Raw genomic sequence first — 22,193 nt, 5'->3', positions numbered from 1 at the left:
CAGTGTGCAGAGCCCAGACAGCACCCTGAGACAGACATGGGGGCCAATGCTCCATGCGTATTCACAGGGAGGCCTGCCATGCTGTGAACCCAGCAGAGGTGATCCCACCAACTACCCTGGCACCCACACAGAGTGTATGTCTGTGAATGCCAGACTAAGCCAGCGCTGGAGCTGGGATGGGATGCAGCTGACTGCCCTGGCCTTCCCTGCCCTGGTGCAGGAGGGGCCGAGACGGGTTAAAAAGGAGGAAAGAGGGATGTGCAACAGGACGAGCAGAGGGGTTATCCTGGTACATACCTCAACATCTGCTGGGGTCAACTTGCAGTTCCGCACCAGCATCACAGTGATGATATCCAGGGTGGCCTCATCCAGGCGCCTGCGCAGCACTTTTACCAGCTCATCTGTGATCTCAGGCCCTAACAAGGAAGCAGAGGAACATGCAACTTTTTCACTTCATCTGGTTATGACCACAGCCACCTCCCTATACCTGTCCAGAATGCACCACCCTCACAAACACTTCTCACAGGAAACATGTCTTTCCCCACCATCAACTTCTTCAGACGTCATTTTCCACCTGTTTTTGATCACAAAAGACTGCTGACAAAGTAAAGGCAAATGTACTTCTGCACAGGGAAAGCTGGCATAAGCCACCTGGTCTGCAAGAGGTCTTATCATGGGCCCTCGGTCCTTTCCTCACATTTCCACCCAGGCAGAATGGAGAGCAGCTCTGGGCTAAGGAAGAGCAGCTTGCTCAGGAGGGACGTTCTCTCTTCATTCTTCAAGCAAAGAGGGCAAAGACCAGAGCTTCATTCCCCTGCTTTGCAGCAGCACAGTCTATCTGCTGCCAGGCTTTGTAATGCTTACCTGCTGGGGCAACTCCATGGACCATCAACTGGATGTGCCTGTCTACCTGTCCCACTGGGCGAGCAGAGTCCACACTACGGCACGAGGCTGTGTCCAGAGAGGAACGAGAGCCCTGGAAAGGAAAAAGAAAAAAAAAAAAGACACAAAAAAAACCAACCCAGATGCATGAAAGCAGTTTCCATGTGAATCCCTGAACCAGCACCACCCATACCTGTCAGCAAGGTCAGGCAGAAACCCCTACTGCTGCCCCCCCCCACACACATCGGCAATATAAATTTTACCCTACTTAAAATCCAGGTAGCTGGAACTACCAAGTTCCCCCTTTTCCCCAAACACCCATCCTCCTCTACTCCACGCATGTACTCTGTGACCAAAACCCACATCCAGTCCCAGAGAGCAGCACTCACTGTTAGATCCTCAGTGTAGATGGGCTCCTGACTGCGTGTCAGTGCCAGGGAGCGAGATGCTGGATTAACGGTGCTCTCTGCTTCCCACACCTTCCCACTGTACGTGGTTTCAGTCAGCCTGAGTATAGGAGGAAGACGTGTCAGCCTCCCTTCCCAAGAATGGCAGCATCATACCAGAAGATATACATCCTCCTTACTCTCCCCTGAGGAATTCCCAGGAATCAGTCCTTACAGCACAGAGCTTTTGCAAAAATTGCTCCGTTTCCCTCACATAACAACACTTTTCCTTCCAGGTAAAGATTTAGTGCAGGAAGAGCAGGAGGGGTCTGGTTTGACATGACTCTGATTCATCAGAAACCAGACATTTGCTGCTTGGGTCACAGCAGGGTCCCCGAGGCTGGGTAGACACTTCCTGCCCCAAGGAGCTCTCAGCCTGGTGCAACACACATAGCAGGGCAGGGGCACGCCAACAAGTCAAGCTGACTTCTTACCGGAGGTAGAAAACAGACTTAGTGGCACGTTCCTGGTAGACAAACATATTCTTCCTGTTCACCACGGAGAAGGCGTTGAGGACCGACCGAAGCGCCTGGATAGCTGTGAGCAACGTGGGACGTTAGCTATCCCACACACCCTCCTGTCGTGCCAATCCAGCCAGAAGCCAGACTCTTGACACACAGAATGAGGAGGAGCCTGGGCTGTACACACCTCGCGAGACCCCCATGTTAGGGCCCATCTTGAGGCGTGAATGCACGTGGATGAGCGTGCTCCACACCACGTCACAAGCAAAGTGCCCTGGCATGAACTGCATGGTGGCAGCCAGGTAGTCCCGGGGCTGGTAGCTCTCCTCTACCGAGTAATCTGCAAAGAAAATAACAAGTAGTCATGGCCATCACACTGAAGTCACTGTCTTTTTAGTCAGCTGCACTGCTGCTGAGGCAGAGCCAAAAGGAGTATTCGTACCATCTGTGGGCAAGACACGCTGCCTGTAGGAAGTATAGGGAGTTTCACTCTTCCAGATGTCCTCCTCGCTCTCTGCCACCAGCAATGAGTTGCATATGTGGCTGTCATGCAAGTCCTGCAGCAGCAAGCGCTGTAACAGATGAGAAAAGACAATTCCTGTTGTTTCCGCAGCCACACAAGACAGCAACAGGGAGGGCCTAGGGCCAGGCAGAGTCCCTTTTCCTTTGACCCCCAAGCTGGGACTCCACCTGCTGAACTGGCTCCCTGCTCAGAGCTGGGCCCGGACCAGACAAACTCTAGAGGTCCCTTCTCATCTAAGCCATCTAATGACTGGCAGCTCTACCCCTGTCCTCTGCAATTTGTTACCTGATTGACAACTCTGCAGATTTCACTGATCTTTTTCACCACCATCTGGTTGAGACTCTGGCACTCCCCTGGCTGCTCTTCTTCTGTCTCTGCTGATGCTGCCTTCTCCACACTCAGGCTGCTTTACAGGGAAGGGGAGAGAGGGGTCAGTAGGACACCTGGACAGCACCTTTCTCTGTATGCAGAAAGCACACGCATGGTGGGGAAGGATAGTGGCTTTCCCCATACGGAGTACCCGTCTAGTCCTGCAGCTCCCCACCCACACAGGGCAGGAAGGAGATCCTGCCCACAGAGACGAGCAAGCGACAATAAGGCCAGACAGCAGGACCCTCCTTACCGTGTGTGGTAATAGACTTCCACTCGGTCCTGCTCAATTTTTATGATGAGCCAGAAGTCCGGCATGAGGGGACACCTGGGTTCCTGGTCGCTCATTAACGCCTCCTCGTACTCGGAGTCACTGCTCCCCCCATCGTAACCTGCAACGTATCCTCACTTCAGTCCCAGGCCGCCTGGCAAGCCAGCCTCCCCCCCGGGAAGAGCAAGCTCTGCGAGGTTAAAGCCATTCCCAAGCCCCGTCCTCAGGGCTCAGCCCAGCCCAGGCACACAGCCCCCCGTGTCCCCCCGCTGCCGCCTCACTGCCAGCGCCTGGCTGCACGCTGCTGCTGCCAGCACCGAACTCACCCAGGTGGTCAGAGTCCATGCTGCCCTGGCTTGACACAAGGCTCTGCACGCGGCTGGGACGCTGCTTGCTGGAGCCTGCAAAGGGAAGAGGAGCTGATGACAGCACTTGCTATGTCCCTTTGCACGCACCACGTGTTAGAGAAGTGCTACGGGCAGGCAGCGCTGGGGAATATAGCGCTGGGAACAGGCCTCATGCAGCCATTACTGGAAACACCAGGAATTTCGTGTCATTACAGATATCAGTGCAGCAGCACAGACTAACCCAGGTAACATTAAACAGCAAATTGCCTGCACCCTGGCAAGGGAAGGGGAGACTAGTAGCCCTGAGCGCTGATTCTGGTGTTTGGGGACTGGAAAAGGAATAACAGTTGTGTTTCATACACTACAGCCAAAACTGGGCCCTTCCCTTAACAGCTTATGAGGCTGAGGTACATCTTGCCCACATTTGCAGCTCCTACCTTCCCTGCCCTGTGTTACAGACTCAACTAGGCTTGCTGCAGACGGTGTCACTAACGGTGATTTCTCACTGTTGCCCTTTTCAGAAGACGAGGACGGCAGGGATTGTATGGTTGTCTCCAGAGCTGTCTCCTCCAGGGAGTCATGGCCAGGTGCTCTGCTCTGCTCAAGGCTCAGTGCTTCTCCTGTGACCTGTACGCAAGCCAAAGTTGCAAAAAATGACCAGAAAAAGAGGCGCAAAACCCAAACAACTCCCTGCACATCACCCTCCTGTATCCTTCCGCCTTCAGTTGGCAGAAGGTCCCGCACCTTCCCACCGACAGACCACCTTAGTGTCTCTCACCTCATCCTGCATGTGGCTGCCCCCAGCTACAGGGTTTCCAGCTTCTGGCACAACGTGTGTCTCACTCTCTGGCCACCCCCAGAGACCCTGGGCTTCTTCTGGGAGGGCACAGCTTGCATGGTGCAGCTCGGAGCTCTCTGCCTCTGCTTCACTGCTCCCCTCCCGGCCCGCCTGGCCCAGGGCTGTCCTGGTGCTCCCTCCAGTTTGCTGCTGCAAGCACGGTGTCCCTGCTGGGTTTGGGGCTGCCCGTCTAGAGTGCAGGCGGCTGATGGAGATGTAGTGGTAGTCACTGCCTTCTGCGTTGAGCACGTAGCCTGGTAGAGCCATCCTTCTGAACTCCTGCAACACAGGGAAGAATAAGCAACCCGCTAACTAAGGGTAGGACACCGCCTCAGGGCTCCCTCTTTTACCTCCTTGAACTTCTCCAGCGAGTGCTCGGGTCCAAAGACAAACTGGAGCAGCACCACCTCGCTGTGGCAGCTGGGCCGCCCCTTGGAGTTGTAGATGTGGGAGGCCACCCGGTGCAGGATGGAGGTGCTGATGACCTGTGAGTGGCGCAGCGCAGACACGATCTCATCGTCCAGAAGCCAGCGAATCTGAGCAGAGCAGGGACACAGAGCAATCTAAGTCACCGCCAGCTGCAAGGCTGCCCCAGTTCTCACCCAAGTCCCAACATTCTTCATTTCCTTCTTACTGTACCTAAGAAAAGGGTTCTGGAAGAGACTTCTGCCCACCCCAACTGGAGTAAGAATTTTATCAGGGTAGTCCCACATTTTGGGGCAGCACAAGGCCAATGGCCTGTGTGATACAAGCAAAGTCACTTCAGTTGACAGAGGCTACAGCCTGGAGCAGGCTAGGGAGTGCGGAGCAGCAACTGTGTGCTGTGGCAAATTGCTTCAGTTAGAAGCAAGCAACAGGCAAGGCTGCCTCACCTCATTCATAGTGGCTTCAATCGCCTGCCTGTGCACTCCAGGGAGGTTGGAAAGTGCAGGGTGCCTAGGGAATAGCACAAGAATAATCCATCAGTCGTTCTCATTCATGCAGCTGCCATAGTGCAGCCCTTAAGCAGCAAAAGGAGCTCACAAAAAGCTGCAGCACCATACCTCTCATCTCCTGTGGACGGGAGCCGGTCCAAGTTGTGCATGATATCCTCATCTGACCGGAAAGAGGATGGCTGCCCAGGAGAGCGGGTGAAGGACACGCTGCTCTCTGAGGTGCATCTGCCACAGGAGAGAGAGCAGGCTGAGCATCAGCTTCTGAGCCAGAGAGGATAAACAGACAGTCTCCAGAGGAAAAAGAAAGGATCCCTCTAAAAGGCGAGACTATCCTGGAAAAAACTTAGTTTTCTGAGGGCTGTGGCAGGCTCTGTGAGGAAGATAATCCCCAGTCTCAGTACGGAGAGAGGACCTGAAACTGTCTTGCTGGGAAGGGCAGGCAGAGGACGGGTAAAGGCTGGGCCTCTCTCCACCTACCTGTTGTGGAGAATGTCCGTATTCACAACTTCTATCTCCAGGGGTAGCGTCAGCACAAAGATGTCCAGTGTCACACACAAGTCCCCCAAATCAATAGTGTTCAAGCCCTGGCAGCTTTCCAGACAGCCCAGAACTTCCCCTGAGGAGAGATCCCAGATGAAGGGGATCATACAACAAAACAGCTCTGCTTCCACACACACACAGCCTGCCGGTAAGTACAGAGACTGCGAGAGGTGGCTATTGTCCCACACCTGGGCAGGCTCAAGAACATCACCATCCTCCATGATCATTCCATAATTAAACCCACAGCAAATTAAACCACAGCCCTTGTCTGATGCTAGGAGACCGTGGGGGCTCCAGTACAGGTAGGGCTAGTCCATCGAGAGTGCTGTTCAGGACACGGCACGTTTGTTCCAGGGGTGCTCCCCCAGCCAGGACTCCACAAATGCCCTAGTGCCCTGCAACTTCACAGCAAGGCTTGCGCTTACCTAGACAAGTCGGTAGGGATTGCACAGGCATGGAGCTGTGCTGGCTACGCAGCTTCACTGAGCAGGTGAGGTGCACAAAGAGCGGGGGCATCTCCTGCTCCAGGAACTCTTGCTCATTGAGCGAGTCCCCTCCCAGCACGCTGAAGGAGTCGTCATCCTGGTTCACTGTGTTGGAATCTGAGAGGGAATCCGTGTCGGGGAACTCATGCTCCAGCTTCTCACGGTACTCCACCTCCAGCTCTGGGTCACTCTCCGTGGCAATGCAGCACCCGGACACGGCTCCTGTTGACATAGGATCCCTGTTAGCAAAGAGACCCCACCAGACACAGCCAAGCTCTGACAGGCATTACCACAGCGAGATACCTTCTTCTCCAGGACAGAACAAGCAAATTTTACCTTCTTCAGCTGCCAGTTCTGCCTCTGATCCCTCCATGTCCTCACTGCCTTTCCTGTCTGTCTGATCCCGGGATGCCTCTTCCTGAAGGGAGAGGAGGAGGGCAGGTACTAGAACTGTGCCAGGCAGTGAAGCAGGCTGTTGATGCCCTCCAAGGGCTCAGTCTGCCCAGGAGTCCACCAGCCTAAAATCCACATCTGATTGCAAGTAAAGCTACTCCACTCCACAAAGACTAGGTGCCTGCCAGGGCAGCACCACGCCTACCTCCTTCTTGGCTGATGGTGGGCAGTAGAAGAAATAGTGAGGATTTGATGGCACTGGCTTGAAATGTAAACTTCCAATTTCCAGGAATTTTTCCTAAAAGAGAAATCCCAAACATGAGGCAGACATTCCACTCCACTGTCCTGTGGGAGCCAAGCCAAGCTCCCATGATCCTCACCTGGATAATTTTATGCAGGTCAGGGTGTGCCTGGCAGGGTTGTCCAATTTCAAGCAGTGAAAGGGGAAACTCTGAACAGCAACTGGTGCCCACACTGCTCTTCGGCTCTTCCGTGGGGCTAGCAACATTATGGGAGTCCTGCTCACTGTAGTCCTCCATTTCCGCACTGAAAGGATCGTGGACAGGTCAGACAGGCAAGTCAAGAAGCAGTAGTTATATGCATTATCTACCCAGCAAGCATCCCACCTCACAGTTCCCCACACCTCATCTGCGTAAACACGAGGTGACTCGTATGTCCCCACAGTCCCCACCCGTGCAGCCCCAGAAGCCCTCCTCCCACCCACGAACCCAGATAAGCACGCAGGCTGTCTGAAGCCAGGCCAGAGGCAGCTGAACCACACCAATCCTGTGGTCACTTACGCTGCAGCATGCTATCCCCTCCCTGGGAAACAGAGACAAGCGGCTGAGTATAAGATCAGCCTGGAGCAGCGTGAATTCCCAAAGCCCAGTTCAAGGCGTTTCACAGCAAATATTGCCATGCCAGCATTCCTAATGTCTTGGCAGCACAGAGAGCACAAAGCTCAGGCCCACGCGCACGCATCAGCTCTGTGACAGAATCGGTCCCTACAACTCAGAGAAAGTGATCTGGGGAGTGGGATGAAGGCTGGTCAAAGTACTGCCAGGTGCCCGAATTAGTAATACAGATGGCAGATCACAAGCTATACATCCTTCAGAAATGTTTATTATAATCACCAATCCCAACTCAGATTGTGTTTTATAAACCAAGAAAAGTTTCCGCAGTTCCTTTGTGTGAAAGTTGCACTTGACGAAGTGACTGGACTATCCAAACACTGAACGTTCTTCAAAAACAGAGCCCCATCTTGCTGACTTACAACGTAAGAAGAAATAGCGTTGGGGATTCTCAACAAATTCTAGTGAACTCACATGAAGGAACCAAGGATAGTCAAGAGCAAACAGAGGATGAAGAACTTAGAATGTTTCTTCAACACACAGCATAGTAAGGCAGAGTATTTCTCCCTCCTTAGGTTTCCAGAGGCAACACAAACCTCAGAAATATCCTAGCAGGACAGAAGTTTATGATCAAAGGATAAAGCTTGATGTCACCTGTCCTGTTCACCAGAGTCAACAGCAAATCTCAGATGAGTCAGGCAGCAGGAGACACACAACTTCTCCAGAAACAACGAACCTGAGAGTGTTACTTGCAGACAAACTGCCCTCCAGCCCAGGCCAGTTGGGACTTACGAGCTAAGACTACAAGGGACAGGTAAAAGATGCACGTCACTAGAGATCATAAAAACAAGAAGGTCCTGGTAGATGACATACTAGGGGCATATTCCAGTGGAAATATGTTTTCCTACACGTCTCTTTTAACACCTGCCCTACGACATCCTTTCTAGAAGCAGCAGCTGATGCTTGATCTGTCCCAGCCCAACGTTCAGAGCACAAGCAAGACCAAGGCAGGCCCCTACCTTGATTCAGAGACCAAGACACCCCGTTCCCTAGAGCTCTGCTCCTCTTCTTGTTCTATGCTGCCCACTTGGAAACTGGCAGTCTTGGGGTGCATACGGAAATGTTGGTGGCTCTCTCGGAAGGAGCGGACGTGGCTGCACACTGTCAGCAGGAAGTTGGTGATGTCGATCTCCTGGAGCAGCTCCTCGCAGTAGTCCATGGCTGTAAGCAGGTCTTGGGAACTGATGCTGTGTGACTGCTGAAGGCTCTTGAACAGCCCTGCGGATCAAACACAGCTCTCGAGCCCACTGCAAGGATGTGAGGCCACGAGAATCGGGCAATAGCCTTATTCTGGGGAGCAAAAACCAGGCTTTCACCAAGTCCCAGCACAGAGCTGCTGTCAATGCTGTGAGACAAGACTCAGACAGGATGTCTAGCACTATGCATTAGCCTGGCCCTGGCCATGCCAAGAGTGGCCTAGGGATCTGTCACCCTGAAGCTGAGAGAAAAAGCCCAAGAAGGAATCCCACCACCACAGCACTGCACAGGTCCAGGAACAGCCTGTGCAAGGCCCACAGGGAATATACTGAGGCATCTTTAAGTCCTTCCTGGTGAGAGAGCTGTCCCACAACTCCTCCCTTTTTCCTCGGGGTAACATCACAGGAAAAATAAGACACTGCTTTCTTAAAGGAGACCCAGGGTCCAGCCCCAACGCTGCCTCAAACCCATCATGCTACTCCTCACCTTTCACGTAGCACTGGTGGGAGTGTTCCTGCAGCAGTGTGCAGTAACTCACCAACTCCTTATGCTTGTGGTCTAACCAAGCAGCAGCAGGAGGACGCTCCAGAGACTGGGACCTGGGAAAAAAGGAGCCACAGAAGCCTTCAGCACCTGTAAAGCATGTTTTAGACTGTAAATGGCTCTGGCGCCAGTAAAGCAGAGCCATAGCACATGCACAGGCAGTGGCTGCTCTAAGGTAGATAAGCCAAGCCAAGAGAAGAAGGCAGGGCTAGAGCCAGCCTCTTGTCAGGGGCACTCCTGACAAGGGATGCTCCTCTGCCCACTGTCTAGGAGCCGAGTATGGTTGGCATTACCTGAAAAAGATGTCCCGGGGAGAACGATGCGTCCGTGGGCTGACAAGCTGCTCCCGTAACAACTCCAGAGAGCAGCTGTAGATATAAATGGGGCAGCGAAACCTCCGACACTCGCCTAGCTCACTTTGTGAGTTCTGGCGACAGAAGGAGATGTGTACATCTCTCCGTGAGGGGCCACCCTGTTCTCCAGTGTCACGGCTCACTTCTGCAAGAGAAAGAATCCTGAGATAAAGGCCTTCAATGAGTTCCTCATTCCTGGCCTGCAAGGTCACGGCTCCCACAGCAGCAATAGTTTTACAAGATTCTCACCACTCAAAACCCAGGGCCGTTCCCCCAGCCAGCACCCAACCACTCAGCGCAGCGCCTGGGCCACACTGATGTCCTTCCTGGGCAGCTGTGACCTGTCACCACTACCACCACCTTCTGCAGCAGCACAACGCACCATCCCCAGACCTGGCTGACTACACCAGGGGCTGATCAATCAAATGCCACACGCCTCAGGACGCCATCTGTGCTTTTCTCTCTAAGGCAACGTGCTGCTGGTAGTGCCAGTCTAGATCATAATGCAATAGTTGCTGACTTTCCTGTGTAAACCAGTGACTGCCTTTCCTAGTAGTCTCTATAAACCTACAACCTCCTGGTCCACGGGGATCCAGCCTTCTGCCATGCTCCCTCAGCTCACGTTGCACTCCTTCACTCTCCCATAAACAGCATGAAAGTTGGCTGAGGTTTTGCTGTGCCCCTTGTCCTGATCTTGACTATGCTGAGTGCCAGGCAGGAGCTGACAGGCTGCAGTGGTGTGTTATTCCTGCTGCCGCAATCTGCCCACCAGCAGGAACCACTGTGCTTGGGAATAGCCAAGGAAAGGCCTTGCACTAACGTTAGCCAGGTGTAGTTCTGAGGGCAGTACCATGCGCTGGTGTTATGCTGAGGGTAGGTAATGGCACTGCAGCATCCCCTTCTTCAGACTCAGGCCTGCTTCGCTCTGCAGAGACAGGTCTCAGGGTATCTTCTCCAGATCTACTGTCATCTTTTGGAGGCTTGTCCAATCCGCAAGCCATCAGCTTCTGCACATCTGGAAAAAAAAACAATAAAAAAATCATCCTCTATTCAGTGTGAACAGCTTAACCCCTCCACATAGATTCCCAAGAGGGCAGAGGTTCCCACTGCCTGTGTTCCAAAGAGTTCCTCCAGCTGAGCCTACCAGCCCCAATGCCCAGAAGCAGGGACTCTCCCAAATCATCCCATCAGCAGTGAGCAGCACCACGTCCAAGGAGAGAACAAGACATTCACCACTTTGCACTGCTCTATTCTTGGCCATATAGTACAAGAAGACTAGGTTTAGATTCTGCTGTTCAGTCTTCCCTCCATCCTAGAAGAGCTTTTATTGTTTTCCCGAGGAGGTGCTTGGGACTGCTGGATCTTCTCCCTCCCCACAACAGGGGGCCTCACCTGAGAACGTGGCTGGCAGAAAGGTCAGGAAGACATGCTGCGGATTGACCAGCTTCGCGTAGCATCGCCACTGCGGGGGAAAGGGCCCCGAAGCATCACTCAGGGTCACATCATCCTCAGGCAGCTCTGTGTTGCCAAGGCTCTGATGAAAGAGCAGAAGCTGGGTAAGTTCACAGCACATGGCACTGCCTACCCCAGGGCAAGTAGAAACCACACAGAGCAAGTTCCCCCATGACTGCTGGTTGGCATGGCGCTGAAATCACTCTGTGGCGAGTCCACGCAGCATTCTCAGAGCAGCCTGGCTCCAGGAAACACAGTGCATACAGTCATGAGATGCTTAACTTAAACCAGCTTTGCTGGGGCTGGTTCTGACCTCGAGGCAATGATTGCCCATGGTTTCTGAGCTTCTTCACAGCGCAGCATCAGTGCTGCTCTAACAGGCTAGGCCCATGGTGAGTGCAACTGCCCACACACCTACTGGATTCCTGCTTGACTTCAGCCCCAGGCTACAGCTTAAACTGCTGCCAGTTGTGGGGAAAACAGCAGCCTTTCTACCTGTTCTCAACCCACACGCTAACTCTCCTGATCCTCAACAGCTGCTCCCTTGCCCCCCAGAGAGGGCTCAGGAGAGGGACAGCAGCGTAGCAGTACCTGCAGAGTACTCGTGGAGCCAGTCATATCCCTGGTGCCATTGCTGCCAACCAGATGATAGGATGCAGAAGTATCCTGCTGCTCCACGGTCCCAGAGGCTTTCAAGGTTTCTTCTAGAATGGAGCAGAGAAACCAACCTGAGGAACACCAGCTGAGGAAGAGACTTGAAAGCAAGGCTCCTGAGACACCCCAGCCACCAGCGTCCCTGCTGCCGTGCTCCTGGCCCTTACCTCGGATCACAGGGAGAGTGAAGGGTGGTTGATGGCCATCACGATCCCGCTGCAGAACCTGCTCCATGAAAGCGACGTGATCAGCATCAGCCATGGGGATCTCCCGATCACTGAGGTCGTGCTGCAGGCAGCCATGGAAGAGGTTTAGTAGCATTTCATTGGGCACAAATGAAGAGTCCTTGGTCACCTCCTCATTCTCTGCTCCAAAACAGAACCACGGCAACTTCAGAGACAGCATCTCCACAGCCACCACCAGCCCAGGCTCCCAGGAAGCAGCCCCTTGCAAAGTGACACTTCCACACAGCCAGAAGTTTCCCGCAGCACCCCTGCAAGTCTGCCTTGGAGGATGCTGAGATGCAGCGCCAGCCTCACGAGCTGCCCTGCACTGACTCGCCATGCTGCTGTAACTGTTCTGGAGATGCCCGAGGAGAAGGACAAGAAACTGCCACACAGAGCAACTGCCTAGGCTGGATGCTTACAAAAGCAGCGCTTCCAAAACTGCCATCCCAAGAAAGCAATGTATCTGCACAGCCCTCGGGCTGCAGAGCTGAGAAGAACAGAAGAGGCATGGCAGCCCCACGACCCGCTTCCCATGGAGACAAGCACACACAGCAGCGTGCCCAAAGCCAGGGAACGAGGACAGGAGAAGGCAGGCAGTGAAGAGGCACTTACCTTTTGTCAGCATCAGGAAGAACATTTCGACCTGCTGGCACCTGGGCAACAGCTTCATGAGGTTGAACTGGAACGGGATCTCATGCACTCGGAAACCAGCCCCCATGTCTGGATCTACAAGAAGAATTGGGAATGCGACGTTCCTCATGGCACCACGGGGTCCTGCCCCCCAGGTCACTTGTACGTGCACGGTGCCAGCCCCAAGCACAGCACGTGAGCACAAGTGACAATCAACAACAGCACTGCCCCAGTTCCCTCTGCTTGGGAGGGCAGAGGGATACAAAGAATGAGCGTGGGGAAGACCAAAGCCTGATGGAACCTGCAGCAGGTTGTGAGGTACCTGCAGAGAGGTATCTCACTCTTAGAGTCCCCTGGGCTTATTGCCATCTTCACACAAGGATGGACTGGAAACCACGAGGCCCTACACAGCCCAGGCCGCCTGCAGCACAGCCAGGCCCACAAAGCACTGTACATTGGTGTCACAGGAAACGCCGCTGGAGGCCAACGGCCACGCTAGGAGCCAGACATGTCAGGGACAAGGACACCCCTCTCTTCCCCCCGGCTCCTGTGAGCGATCTCCCATCCGGCAGGCTCTGCACATCCCTGCAGACATTTCCTGTCCTCTTACTCAGGAAGGAGTCTCTGACCTCCATGCCCTGAGCTTTCCTGGCCCTCTCCTCCTCCCACGGGAGCAGTGAAACGACCCAACGGGGCTCCTTCAGGTCCTGCCCTCAGACTTTGGGGTGATCTTGGCTCCCTCAAACCCACTCAACACCTGTTGTGTGCCGCTGCAAGGCAAGCAAACAGAAGATCTAGGATGGGATAAACCAGTGACAAGAAGCAACGTTAGACTAGACATTTGGGAAAAGCTTTAAAGCAAAAACAGTGAGATACTGGAACAGATTGCCTGGCAGGAGTGAACCCTCTCCCACATTCCTGGATTTCTCAGTGAACTACGATAATCCTGTCAGATCAGAGTAGCGCAATCCTACCCTGGAGGACAGACCAGACCTCCCAAGAGCTCTTTCCCTGTCTTCATGAGATAACGGAACATTCACAGAGGGTTTAGACATGAACAGGGCCACCACAACAAAAACGTCCCACGAGCTGCTCAGTTACAAGACACAAGACTCAGTTACAAGACACAAACTGCTCAGTTCCAAGAGTTTCCAGAGGATGGAGGAGCTTCTGCTTGCATCATTTGCAATTTCTGTACAACCACCTGCCCAGACATCCCCTGCCCATCGCTGCACGGGTGAGCTCATCTTCCTTCTGCTCCAGAAACCAGCCCCTCTCACGGAAGAGCTACAGTTAGAAAGGACCTCTGTGGGTCATCTGGTCCAGCCCCCTGTTCAAGCAGAGCCACCTCGTCACTTCCCCAGTCCGGGCAGAAAGTCTCAGTGCTTTTTTTGGCCTTCCTAGGATGAAGCCAGATCTCTGGTAGCTTAGCACAAGTGCAACAAAGTGACCCAGTGCCATCAAAGTCTAGAAAGTTATTGTCAAAATAAATGTTCAACCTTGCAGAAGCATCTAGCATTCCCCAGTACATTCAGGGCCTGGCTGCCTTTTGCTCCCTCAGAACTGCTAGGACATGTACGCTGTGCTCACCTTCAGTAGCTTTGGTGTCTGAAGGAGGGCAGACCCACTCCTTGTTCTGGCACAACTGGCTGATGTACTCAAATGTCAGCATGGTGGCAATGCACGCAAGGTCCCGTGGATAGAGCTGCAATAAGCAGTCAAGGCTCAGCTGTGTGCAGCAGAATTTTGCTATCCCCAAATGCAGCAGAAAGCACTTTAAAGGCATGGAGAGGAAACACCCACGTTCCTGTCCCCTGACCCCTTTACTCTCACTCATTGCTCCCCGCTGCTCCACCAGCCTGTCAGCTTCCCTTTGTCCTGTTCAGGGGGTACACAGGCAGTGCTGCCTGCAATCCGTTCTCTGACCCAGCCCGCTCCCCTCTACTGGAATGGCTCTTGGAACCACCTACCCCAGAGCACCACTGCATCCACTGCCTTGCAATTCAGAAGCCGTTTCTGTCCAGCAGCCCAGTTCCTCTTCTGGAAATCTCAGCCTCCTCTGTTACCAGCACTGCCATCTCTTCTGGCCCTCAGTGACTTACCTGCAGCGTTGTGGTGCACTTGCAACAAAACCCCCTCTCCCCACAACAGAGCACATGCCCAAACCCTTTCAGGGACTCACCGCTTTAGGTATTTTCTGGTAGGGCAAGCCGTGGAGGTGCTTCCAGTTCTCAGCAGTACTGTGCACATAGCCACTCTGGGGCTCTACCCAGCACTCAGTGACCAGGTTCAGCTCTGTGTCCACCTCAATGGCCTCCACCTCTGTATCATTGTCATCATCGGTGGAAAAGCTGGAGGAAAAACATAAATCCTATGAGATGGAACAGAGGCAAAAGCTTACTGCAGCTCCTGTCAGAGCTGTGAGAGCAGCCACAAAAACTGCAGGTGTGCAGGCAAAGCCCCATCTACGTGGTGAGCTACCTGTGACAGGTAGGTGTCTGTTCTGTTGCTACCTGCGAAGGGCAAGTCTGGAGCTGTGCCCCCCCTGCTGCCAGCCCTCCCCAGGAGCAGGGCCAGCCTCACCTGTCCTTGGTGGAAGTGGAATGTGGGGGGAAGAGGATGTACTGGACAACACAGGTGTGCTTCTCTCTGCCGCTGCTGCTCTCACTTGAGCCGTCAATCTGGAGGGGAGACACAGCATAAGCCCGGCCAGCAGCAACAGCCCACACCTACCCAGAGCCCTGTTACACAGCACGGCCCCATCCTTCAGCTCATGGTGGGGGAGAGAGGGAGCCTGCACCAGCCCCAAGAACTCCTCCAGCACAGCATGTCACTGCCAGCAAAGCAGCTCTCTAACTGCTGGTAAAGACAGGAAAAGACCCAACCCACAGGCTGCTTTTCTTCAGGGAAGGAGGTAAGTCTCCCTATACGCAGCAAGGGTACATGCTAGAAGCAGGTGGGAAGGTGAATCCCACACACCCACCACAGGAAGGTGAATCCACCTAAGAAGCCACAGAGGATTCCCTCCCCACAGCAGCCTCCAGGCTCACCTGTATAGGCAGCTCCAGCACCATGTTGATAATTCCATCCCCGCTGGATGCAAAGTGGAAACCCTCTGACAGACGGACCCTGGCAACAGAGAGGCAGTCAGACAAAGAGGATTTCACTAGCTGTACTGCAAGCCTTAAATACAAGAATGACTCAACCCCTCACTCCATAACACCTCCCTTCCCAAGGGAGGGATTTGCACACAGAGAATATGGAAAGGTGGCACTTTGCACAGGACAGCCTGAGTGAAGATCAGCACACTCCGGACATAGTAACACCACCTGCCCTTTTGTATGTCTTCCAGGACACTCCTTTTCCTCAACTGCAGCTGCAGAACTGGGTAAAGCACTGGCCCAAGTAGCTCTGGAAGCTGTGTGCAGGACCAAAACTCTCTGCCTCAGATCTGCACCCCCAGGACCCCACAGAAAGCATCTTCATTCAGGTGTACAACTTACTCCGTGAGTGTGGAAAGGAGCTGGGCTACAGCTGTGATGGGCACGGCTGGTGCCAGCCCCGACTGGACGCTCCATATCCAGCGCTGGTGGTAGAAGTAGCGGGACAGCGAGGCCAGGGTGGAAGAGGCAGTACGATTGGCCACCATAGTGAGCGGGCCAGACACCGGAGGATGCTCCAGGTTGAGAATGAAGGGAGCTCGATAGTCAGAAGGCAGCTTCTCATACCTAGGAGAAAGAAAAGTTTGGCTTGCTGAGGTACAAAGGAAGTTCTGCTCAGCACCAGAGCTGCTTGGATTCACAGCCTGCTTGCTAGGCCTGGGACAGAGCCCTCCAGCAGCAGAATGTGGCTAGCCCAGCACAATATCCCACTCACACAGTGCTAACTAAGCTTAATTCTGCATCACACTTGGTAAGAGTAACAAATCTGCCTTTCCAGCAAGGCCCCCTGCAAGTCACAGCCCCCCCAGACTCCAGCCACCATTCCTAGCCACACAACCCAAAGCACCACAAGCCCAGGCTTCACAGCCCTCCCATCCTGCCGCTGGCAGCACCACCCACAGCCCCTCTTCCTCCCACCTCCCAGGGCAAGGAGGCCGCACTGACCGCCCGGCTCCCCATCGCTACCTGATGAGCAGCTTCTCCAAAGGCTTGTGCAGCACTACGAGGCAGGGTCTGTCCGAGAGGGCTGACTGGGCCCCAGCCACAGGTGGGGACTTGGAGGGAGAACTGCTGCCAAGCATTTTCCTCTTCGCTTTTGGAGTTGCCTCCTTGCTCTGGACCCTGTGGGGAAAGCGGAGCTGCAAGATTCGGTCCCGTAACTCCTCCACTATCTGTCATGGCAGAAGCAAAAGGTAAACATGACCACCTTTGTCTGGAGAAATACGCTATGCAAAATAAGCTTCCAGAACAAGAGTCTGACTAAAAGGAGTAACACAGTCCTCAAATATACTGAAGAAGAATTAAAGGGCATTCTATTTCTGAGGCCCTAGTAAGACCAAGGCCAAAATGACACAAGGTTCTTAGGTCTGCATTTTAACAATCACAACAAAGACTTTCAAAAGCACAAAAAAAAGGTCAGAACAACCCAAAGATTGTTTCAAGGCTGGAGAAATCACCTTCCATAATTCTAAAGAAAAAAATTAATTGCATGCTAGCCCCTCTACAGAAGCAGGCCAAGTACTCACCCTCACTCCTCCCCTCAACAGCCTGTAGTAAATGTAAACTACTACATTTAAGACAGGGCCACTGTTCCCACAGCTGATACAGTCCCCCACTATCACACTCATGTGTCAAATCTCTATAGTAAAAGATTTCAAGAGACTAACTAATTTTGTAGGTTAGGTTATTTTTTCCAAAATACTTTCCAAACGACCTCTGGCAGGTGAAAAAAGAATAAAAAAGAAAGAAGATTGTGCATTATACAATTTATAATTTACAGCTGCTGCTGCAATGCTCTGGAGCTTGCCCACAGCTGCGGGGTATGGTGCCTGTCTCACACCTCCTTCATGAGGCAGGTTTTAACTTATACCTGCTAGAGAGAACTCCTTCATAAAACCTGTCCATGCAACCAGTACCCAAAGCCTGGATCTCCTAATGACTTGAAAGGGCAGGTCCAACAGAGTGCCAGAGCAGTCAGTGTTATCTAGGATCACCATTATCTCAAAAAGTGATGGTCCTTCGTGTATTTGTCAGCTTCTCCTCAGACTAATCTAACACTAAAGTTAAGTGAGACAAACCGAAGATTTCTTTCCTGAAGTCCAAAGATCAAGGTTTAACGATAAACCCCTTGTTTACACCAAAAGGTTCACACAGATTATTAGCAGGACATCTGTCACACTTACTGTTTTACCTAGGAACACTTAGACTTGTCTCTGCCACTGGAGCTGGAGATACAGTTCATGCAGTAACCCCACCTTCTGAATCTGACTGGGGCAGCCCATTTCTTTGGGTACAAAGGGGTTATTAAAAGTCTATCTAGCAGACTTGCATCTCTCTAAAGCATTTTCTGTGTGCCACTGTTTTTTTCCATCCCTGTACTGGTCACACAGGGCGTTGTTTGCATCTTAACTCTAACCCCTCTCCTCACCTAGATTATACAATACATACATGCACTTTACCACCTACTGCAGCAGATAACCTAGGGAACATGTAGTACCTCCATCTTAGAGGTCTCCACAGATGAGTCAGACAAGTATCTGCTGCTCCTGACAAACAGTATTGATTGTGCTTTGGTCACAAGGATAGTCTAGATAACCTGTGAGTCATTTCAAGGCCCACAGTTCTATTAAGCAGGGGGAAGAGCATTCACATGACCAGCTATTTATTGATCTTCGAGTTTTTGGATTTAGATCTTTCGCAGACTTAACAAAGAAAGCTTTGTCCAAACTGTTCCTTCCTGTAACAGTAAACTCACACCTACCTAAGCCTTAATATATTGAGTGTTGCCTGTGATCTACCCACCACTTCCACATCCAAAACTATGTGCTTTGCTCCTACCCCAGGAGGCAGGCAGCCAGCTCTCACCTTGTTCCTGGCCTGTGCAGGCGTGCCGATGGGGAAGCCCAGTCGGAGAACCATGCATGGAGCTTTGGAGATGATCCGCACCACGTAGAATGAGGAAGGAGTAGGATCCTCAGAGCTAGGGAGGATGGATTAAGACAGGGCTGAATGTAACATGGCAGCAACTCATCAGTTCTAGCACACACAACCCCCCCCCTCAGGCCCCAGCTACCTTCCCTCTCCCTCCAGGCTCTGCTGAAACCCAGTGGCAGCACTTCGGAATACAGAGTTTTACAACTACGTGTCTTGCTCTAGACATCAGCTTCTGGCCCACCACAGCATACTGGTCTAGCTGGATCTCTGGCCTGGCCACGTGCCCAGTTACCCACACAGGACTGTCTCCGAGCCACTCACCCATGGATCAGTTTGACGTAGGAGTAGCCTTCCACCAGCACAAAGCTGCTCCAGTCCCGCAGCAAGGAGGTAAGGGCAGAGTGGGAGATGCGGCACTGGATGGTGCTGTAGCGGCCGTTGTTGCCCGGCGTGTGCAGGTGCTTGGGCACAGGCCTGCAGAGTGCAGCAAACAGTCATTTTAAAACCACAGTTTCTCTTCTCCTCCCCAAAGCTTAGAGAGACTTTGCTACACCCATTGCAACTCATCCAACCAGCACAGCCTTCTTCCTGCACATATCCTCCTTCCACCCATATCCAAACATATCCCATGCCCGTGAGCAAGAGCCACACTCCCTGAGTGCTCAGGGACCCCATTCTCCAGCTTGCAGAGAGCACGCTCTTGTACTGTTTCTAACTCCCTCCATACAAAAAGCAAACAAAAGCCTGTGGGATAGCTTCAGCTGTATGGTCCGCACCCCCTGCAGTCAGGCAATCCAAATCCAAGGACTTGAGAAACAATTTATACTCTCTAGAACAAACTCCCTCTCGCCAAAAGCTGACTTCCCAACCACAGTCCCTCCCAGAGAAGTGAGCCTTTATCATCTGTCACATCCAGCTAGCAAAGTCCTTCCCCTGGCCACAGACACCTGCAGCTCTGTAGCAGGACTGAATTGGCATGCAGTTTCCACGGTGTTTGGCTGGACAAACCGATGCTGTGCTTTCCCCGGCTGGCCTACCTGGTGCACACAAGCTCAGCCCTGCCAGTTACATACGTGTCATGCTCCAGGAGGAGAACGATGCGATGCATGTGCAGCCACCGCTGCCAGAAGTTGGCATCCATGGAGAGGATAGGCTTCCAGTAGGAGGCAAACTGGGAATGGCTTGAGTCAGACCCGCTGTGTTGCAGGGACAGCACCTGAGAAAAATGACAGGATGGATCGGTAAGAGGCAACGTGCAGCAAGAATCTGTCTAGTTCCACCCAGAGAGCACAGGAATTTCTCTCATGACTAGCTGTGTAGGTCTAGAAGGCTAGCCGCATCCCTGGCTTTCAAGAACTGCCTCACAGAAAAATAACTAAACGTGTTCACATTGAAACAGTGCAACATAAGTAAAAATAAATTAGGCTTCTGAAATGTCAAGTTAATTAGGAACTTAACTACTTAGCATCAAGTAATTCAACTACAGAAGAGATAGCATATGTAATGGTGTCTTTTCTGATACGAGGATATTTGGCTTGTGTCAGCAGAACAACTAAACACCGAGAAAACCCGCCTGAGAGAGCACATGCAAATAGCGTACCAGCAATAGGTGGCACTGGGCAACTCTGACCTGTTTGTATGGTAACACTGTAGTTCCACCAACTACAGCAACGCTGCTGACGCAGGAATAAAGTGGTTAGCCATAAGATGGGATGCTCCAGACACACCGTGGGATGTATATCCATGCAGAGAGTAAATTTGTTACATAAGCCTTAAGGAGTAAAGGGCTTAAGCAATAAAATTTAAATGACAGCTCTCCTAACTTTGATATCTGCTAGTCATCATCTTCTGCCAAAGCCAAGGACACTACTAGCAAGGACCAGGTAGCATGTTAGCACTTTTGTTCTGTGAACTTCACAGTGGAAACTTCGCTCATAATTTTTTGTTTCTGCTGTGCTGATGACAAATATGTCTCTTTCACCCTTCACAAGTGCTCAGAGCAATGAGCCTATTAAATAAAAGCCATTTAGCAGAACCTATCTTCACCTCGTGATATATCACCAGGGTACAAGGCTGCCAGCAGCAACTCCACGCATATCATTGAAAAAAGCACGGCAATAGTGTCAGCTTGACCATCAGTCTCACACATCACTACAAGAGAAGGCTTTGCAGCATGCTTAGGAGACTTGCTGTGAGGCTTAGAGGTGTAGCTGCAGCAATAAAGACATAGAGTGATGTCTCGGAGGGGAAAAAACATGGGATGGGACGTTCACAGATACTGAATTGTACTTGAGCTGTTACTGATTGGGACAAAGAGCAAGAGATGAAGACTGAGTTACAGAAGAACTTGGTTGCTTGTTGGGACTCAGCATCCCCAGGTGCAATACAGAACAGGCAGGAGGGACAATTTGTCCTACACTAAATGGCACAGAGAGGGAACGTACCGGAGTGGTGGAGCCTGGGGGGATGTAGAAGAGAGGTACCCCATTCTTGGTGCTCTCAGGAATGGTGAAGTGTTCTGGGACTGTGTCAAAAGACTGCAGATGAACCAACATCTGATCCGTTTGGTTGATGCTGAAAGAGAAGAGGCAGTTAGCCACACAAACCCATGTTCTCCCCTTCAATGCCTCAGTCACCCAGTGGCTGCCCGTGCAACACTCCCTGTGTCTTGGGAACCCATCTGCCCCAACTCAAGAGACAGATGATCAAAGTTAGGAAAGAAGTGCTAAGAAAGAAATCTGCAGAGCAGTAGGGAACAATGGTCACCCTGGCCAGGAAATGGTCATAACCCTCAGGCCTAGGAGACACGAGGGGTTTTCCTAACATCACGGTGCAGCACGGCTACTGCATATAAACCTATTGCAGCACAAGCCTTCACGGCAAGGCAGCGCTGTAGGAACACACCGCCTCCATGGGATGGCAGTCAGAATTAAGGTTCGCATCACAGCATCAGGACTCAGAAGAAGCAATACCCTCGCCATGAAGCAACGTTACAGACAAGGTCACAGGCCAGTTGGAGTATTTTCCTTGGCCAGAAGTCAAGCTTGTTGCCTGTGGTGCCTCTTCCCCGGAAGCACATTCCTTTGGGACCCTGGGTTGGGAAGGCCATCTACATAACCCATGCCCCAGCATGCCAAGGAGGGGATTTTTTGGGTACAATGGACTCAGGACTGCTAGGGATGGTGCAGCTCACCTCTGCAAGGTGTTCCAGAAGCGCCGGATGACTGTAGTGCGGTACAAACTGGTGATGGGTTTCCTCATGGTGCAGCTGATGTCGTGCAAGATGTCGTAGCTCCCCTCCATCGTCACCTCTACCCACGTGCTGCGCTTTGATGGGTCCAGGGGCCAGGGTGTCACAGCTAAGTACTCTATCCTCATGTTGTGCTTCCAAAGCAGCACGAGTTTCACCTCCAGCTGAGACCCACCTGCGTGAGAGCAGAGGAATAGTTACAAGTGCTTGTTCTGCAAACATCTGAGCTTTATCTCTGACCATGGGCTCCCAAGGACACAGAGATTGCTTATTGACCATGAGGAAGAGAAAGTCATCTAAAAGCTGCTCTAACTGAAGTCATTCTCTCTCCTCTCCAACAGAGGGAGGCTTTGCTTGCTCAACAGCATTTGGTGAACAGTCCTTTAAATGC

At 52.4% G+C, this 22,193-nt stretch overlaps 1 protein-coding gene across 9 annotated transcripts in view; it reads right to left on the bottom strand.

The window, feature by feature from the left end:
- Positions 1–22,193, bottom strand: part of SZT2 (SZT2 subunit of KICSTOR complex) — a 56,770-nt gene that overhangs the window by 21,784 nt on the left and 12,793 nt on the right. For 3 of the 9 annotated variants that reach the window (XM_067001170.1, XM_067001176.1, XM_067001172.1), the window contains exons 10-47: positions 21,746–21,977; positions 20,997–21,126; positions 19,626–19,768; positions 18,874–19,026; positions 18,484–18,598; positions 16,585–16,790; positions 15,961–16,185; positions 15,508–15,586; positions 15,041–15,138; positions 14,640–14,808; positions 14,048–14,162; positions 12,440–12,553; positions 11,768–11,968; positions 11,538–11,650; positions 10,887–11,028; positions 10,345–10,509; positions 9,435–9,639; positions 9,085–9,197; positions 8,361–8,619; positions 6,871–7,036; positions 6,696–6,788; positions 6,434–6,515; positions 6,038–6,319; positions 5,550–5,688; positions 5,181–5,297; positions 5,010–5,073; positions 4,488–4,673; positions 4,078–4,416; positions 3,737–3,926; positions 3,279–3,353; positions 2,935–3,073; positions 2,598–2,718; positions 2,232–2,361; positions 1,977–2,129; positions 1,763–1,865; positions 1,272–1,389; positions 865–976; positions 298–416 (exon numbers count right to left, since the gene is read on the bottom strand). In XM_067001170.1, the coding sequence (XP_066857271.1) occupies positions 298–416; positions 865–976; positions 1,272–1,389; positions 1,763–1,865; positions 1,977–2,129; positions 2,232–2,361; positions 2,598–2,718; positions 2,935–3,073; positions 3,279–3,353; positions 3,737–3,926; positions 4,078–4,416; positions 4,488–4,673; positions 5,010–5,073; positions 5,181–5,297; positions 5,550–5,688; positions 6,038–6,319; positions 6,434–6,515; positions 6,696–6,788; positions 6,871–7,036; positions 8,361–8,619; positions 9,085–9,197; positions 9,435–9,639; positions 10,345–10,509; positions 10,887–11,028; positions 11,538–11,650; positions 11,768–11,968; positions 12,440–12,553; positions 14,048–14,162; positions 14,640–14,808; positions 15,041–15,138; positions 15,508–15,586; positions 15,961–16,185; positions 16,585–16,790; positions 18,484–18,598; positions 18,874–19,026; positions 19,626–19,768; positions 20,997–21,126; positions 21,746–21,977 (5,705 nt within the window). Of the gene's footprint in view, positions 1–297; positions 417–864; positions 977–1,271; positions 1,390–1,762; positions 1,866–1,976; positions 2,130–2,231; positions 2,362–2,597; positions 2,719–2,934; positions 3,074–3,278; positions 3,354–3,736; positions 3,927–4,077; positions 4,417–4,487; positions 4,674–5,009; positions 5,074–5,180; positions 5,298–5,549; positions 5,689–6,037; positions 6,320–6,433; positions 6,516–6,695; positions 6,789–6,870; positions 7,037–8,360; positions 8,620–9,084; positions 9,198–9,434; positions 9,640–10,344; positions 10,510–10,886; positions 11,029–11,537; positions 11,651–11,767; positions 11,969–12,439; positions 12,554–14,047; positions 14,163–14,639; positions 14,809–15,040; positions 15,139–15,507; positions 15,587–15,960; positions 16,186–16,584; positions 16,791–18,483; positions 18,599–18,873; positions 19,027–19,625; positions 19,769–20,996; positions 21,127–21,745; positions 21,978–22,193 lie in introns of those variants that run through there. The other 6 variants (XM_067001173.1, XM_067001175.1, XM_067001171.1 and 3 more) reach the window with 4 other exon arrangements.

This window comes from Anser cygnoides, chromosome 8, assembly GCF_040182565.1.
Source record: "Anser cygnoides isolate HZ-2024a breed goose chromosome 8, Taihu_goose_T2T_genome, whole genome shotgun sequence".
Lineage (NCBI taxonomy): Eukaryota > Metazoa > Chordata > Aves > Anseriformes > Anatidae > Anser > Anser cygnoides.
This window is presented reverse-complemented; position numbering and strand designations above follow the sequence as displayed.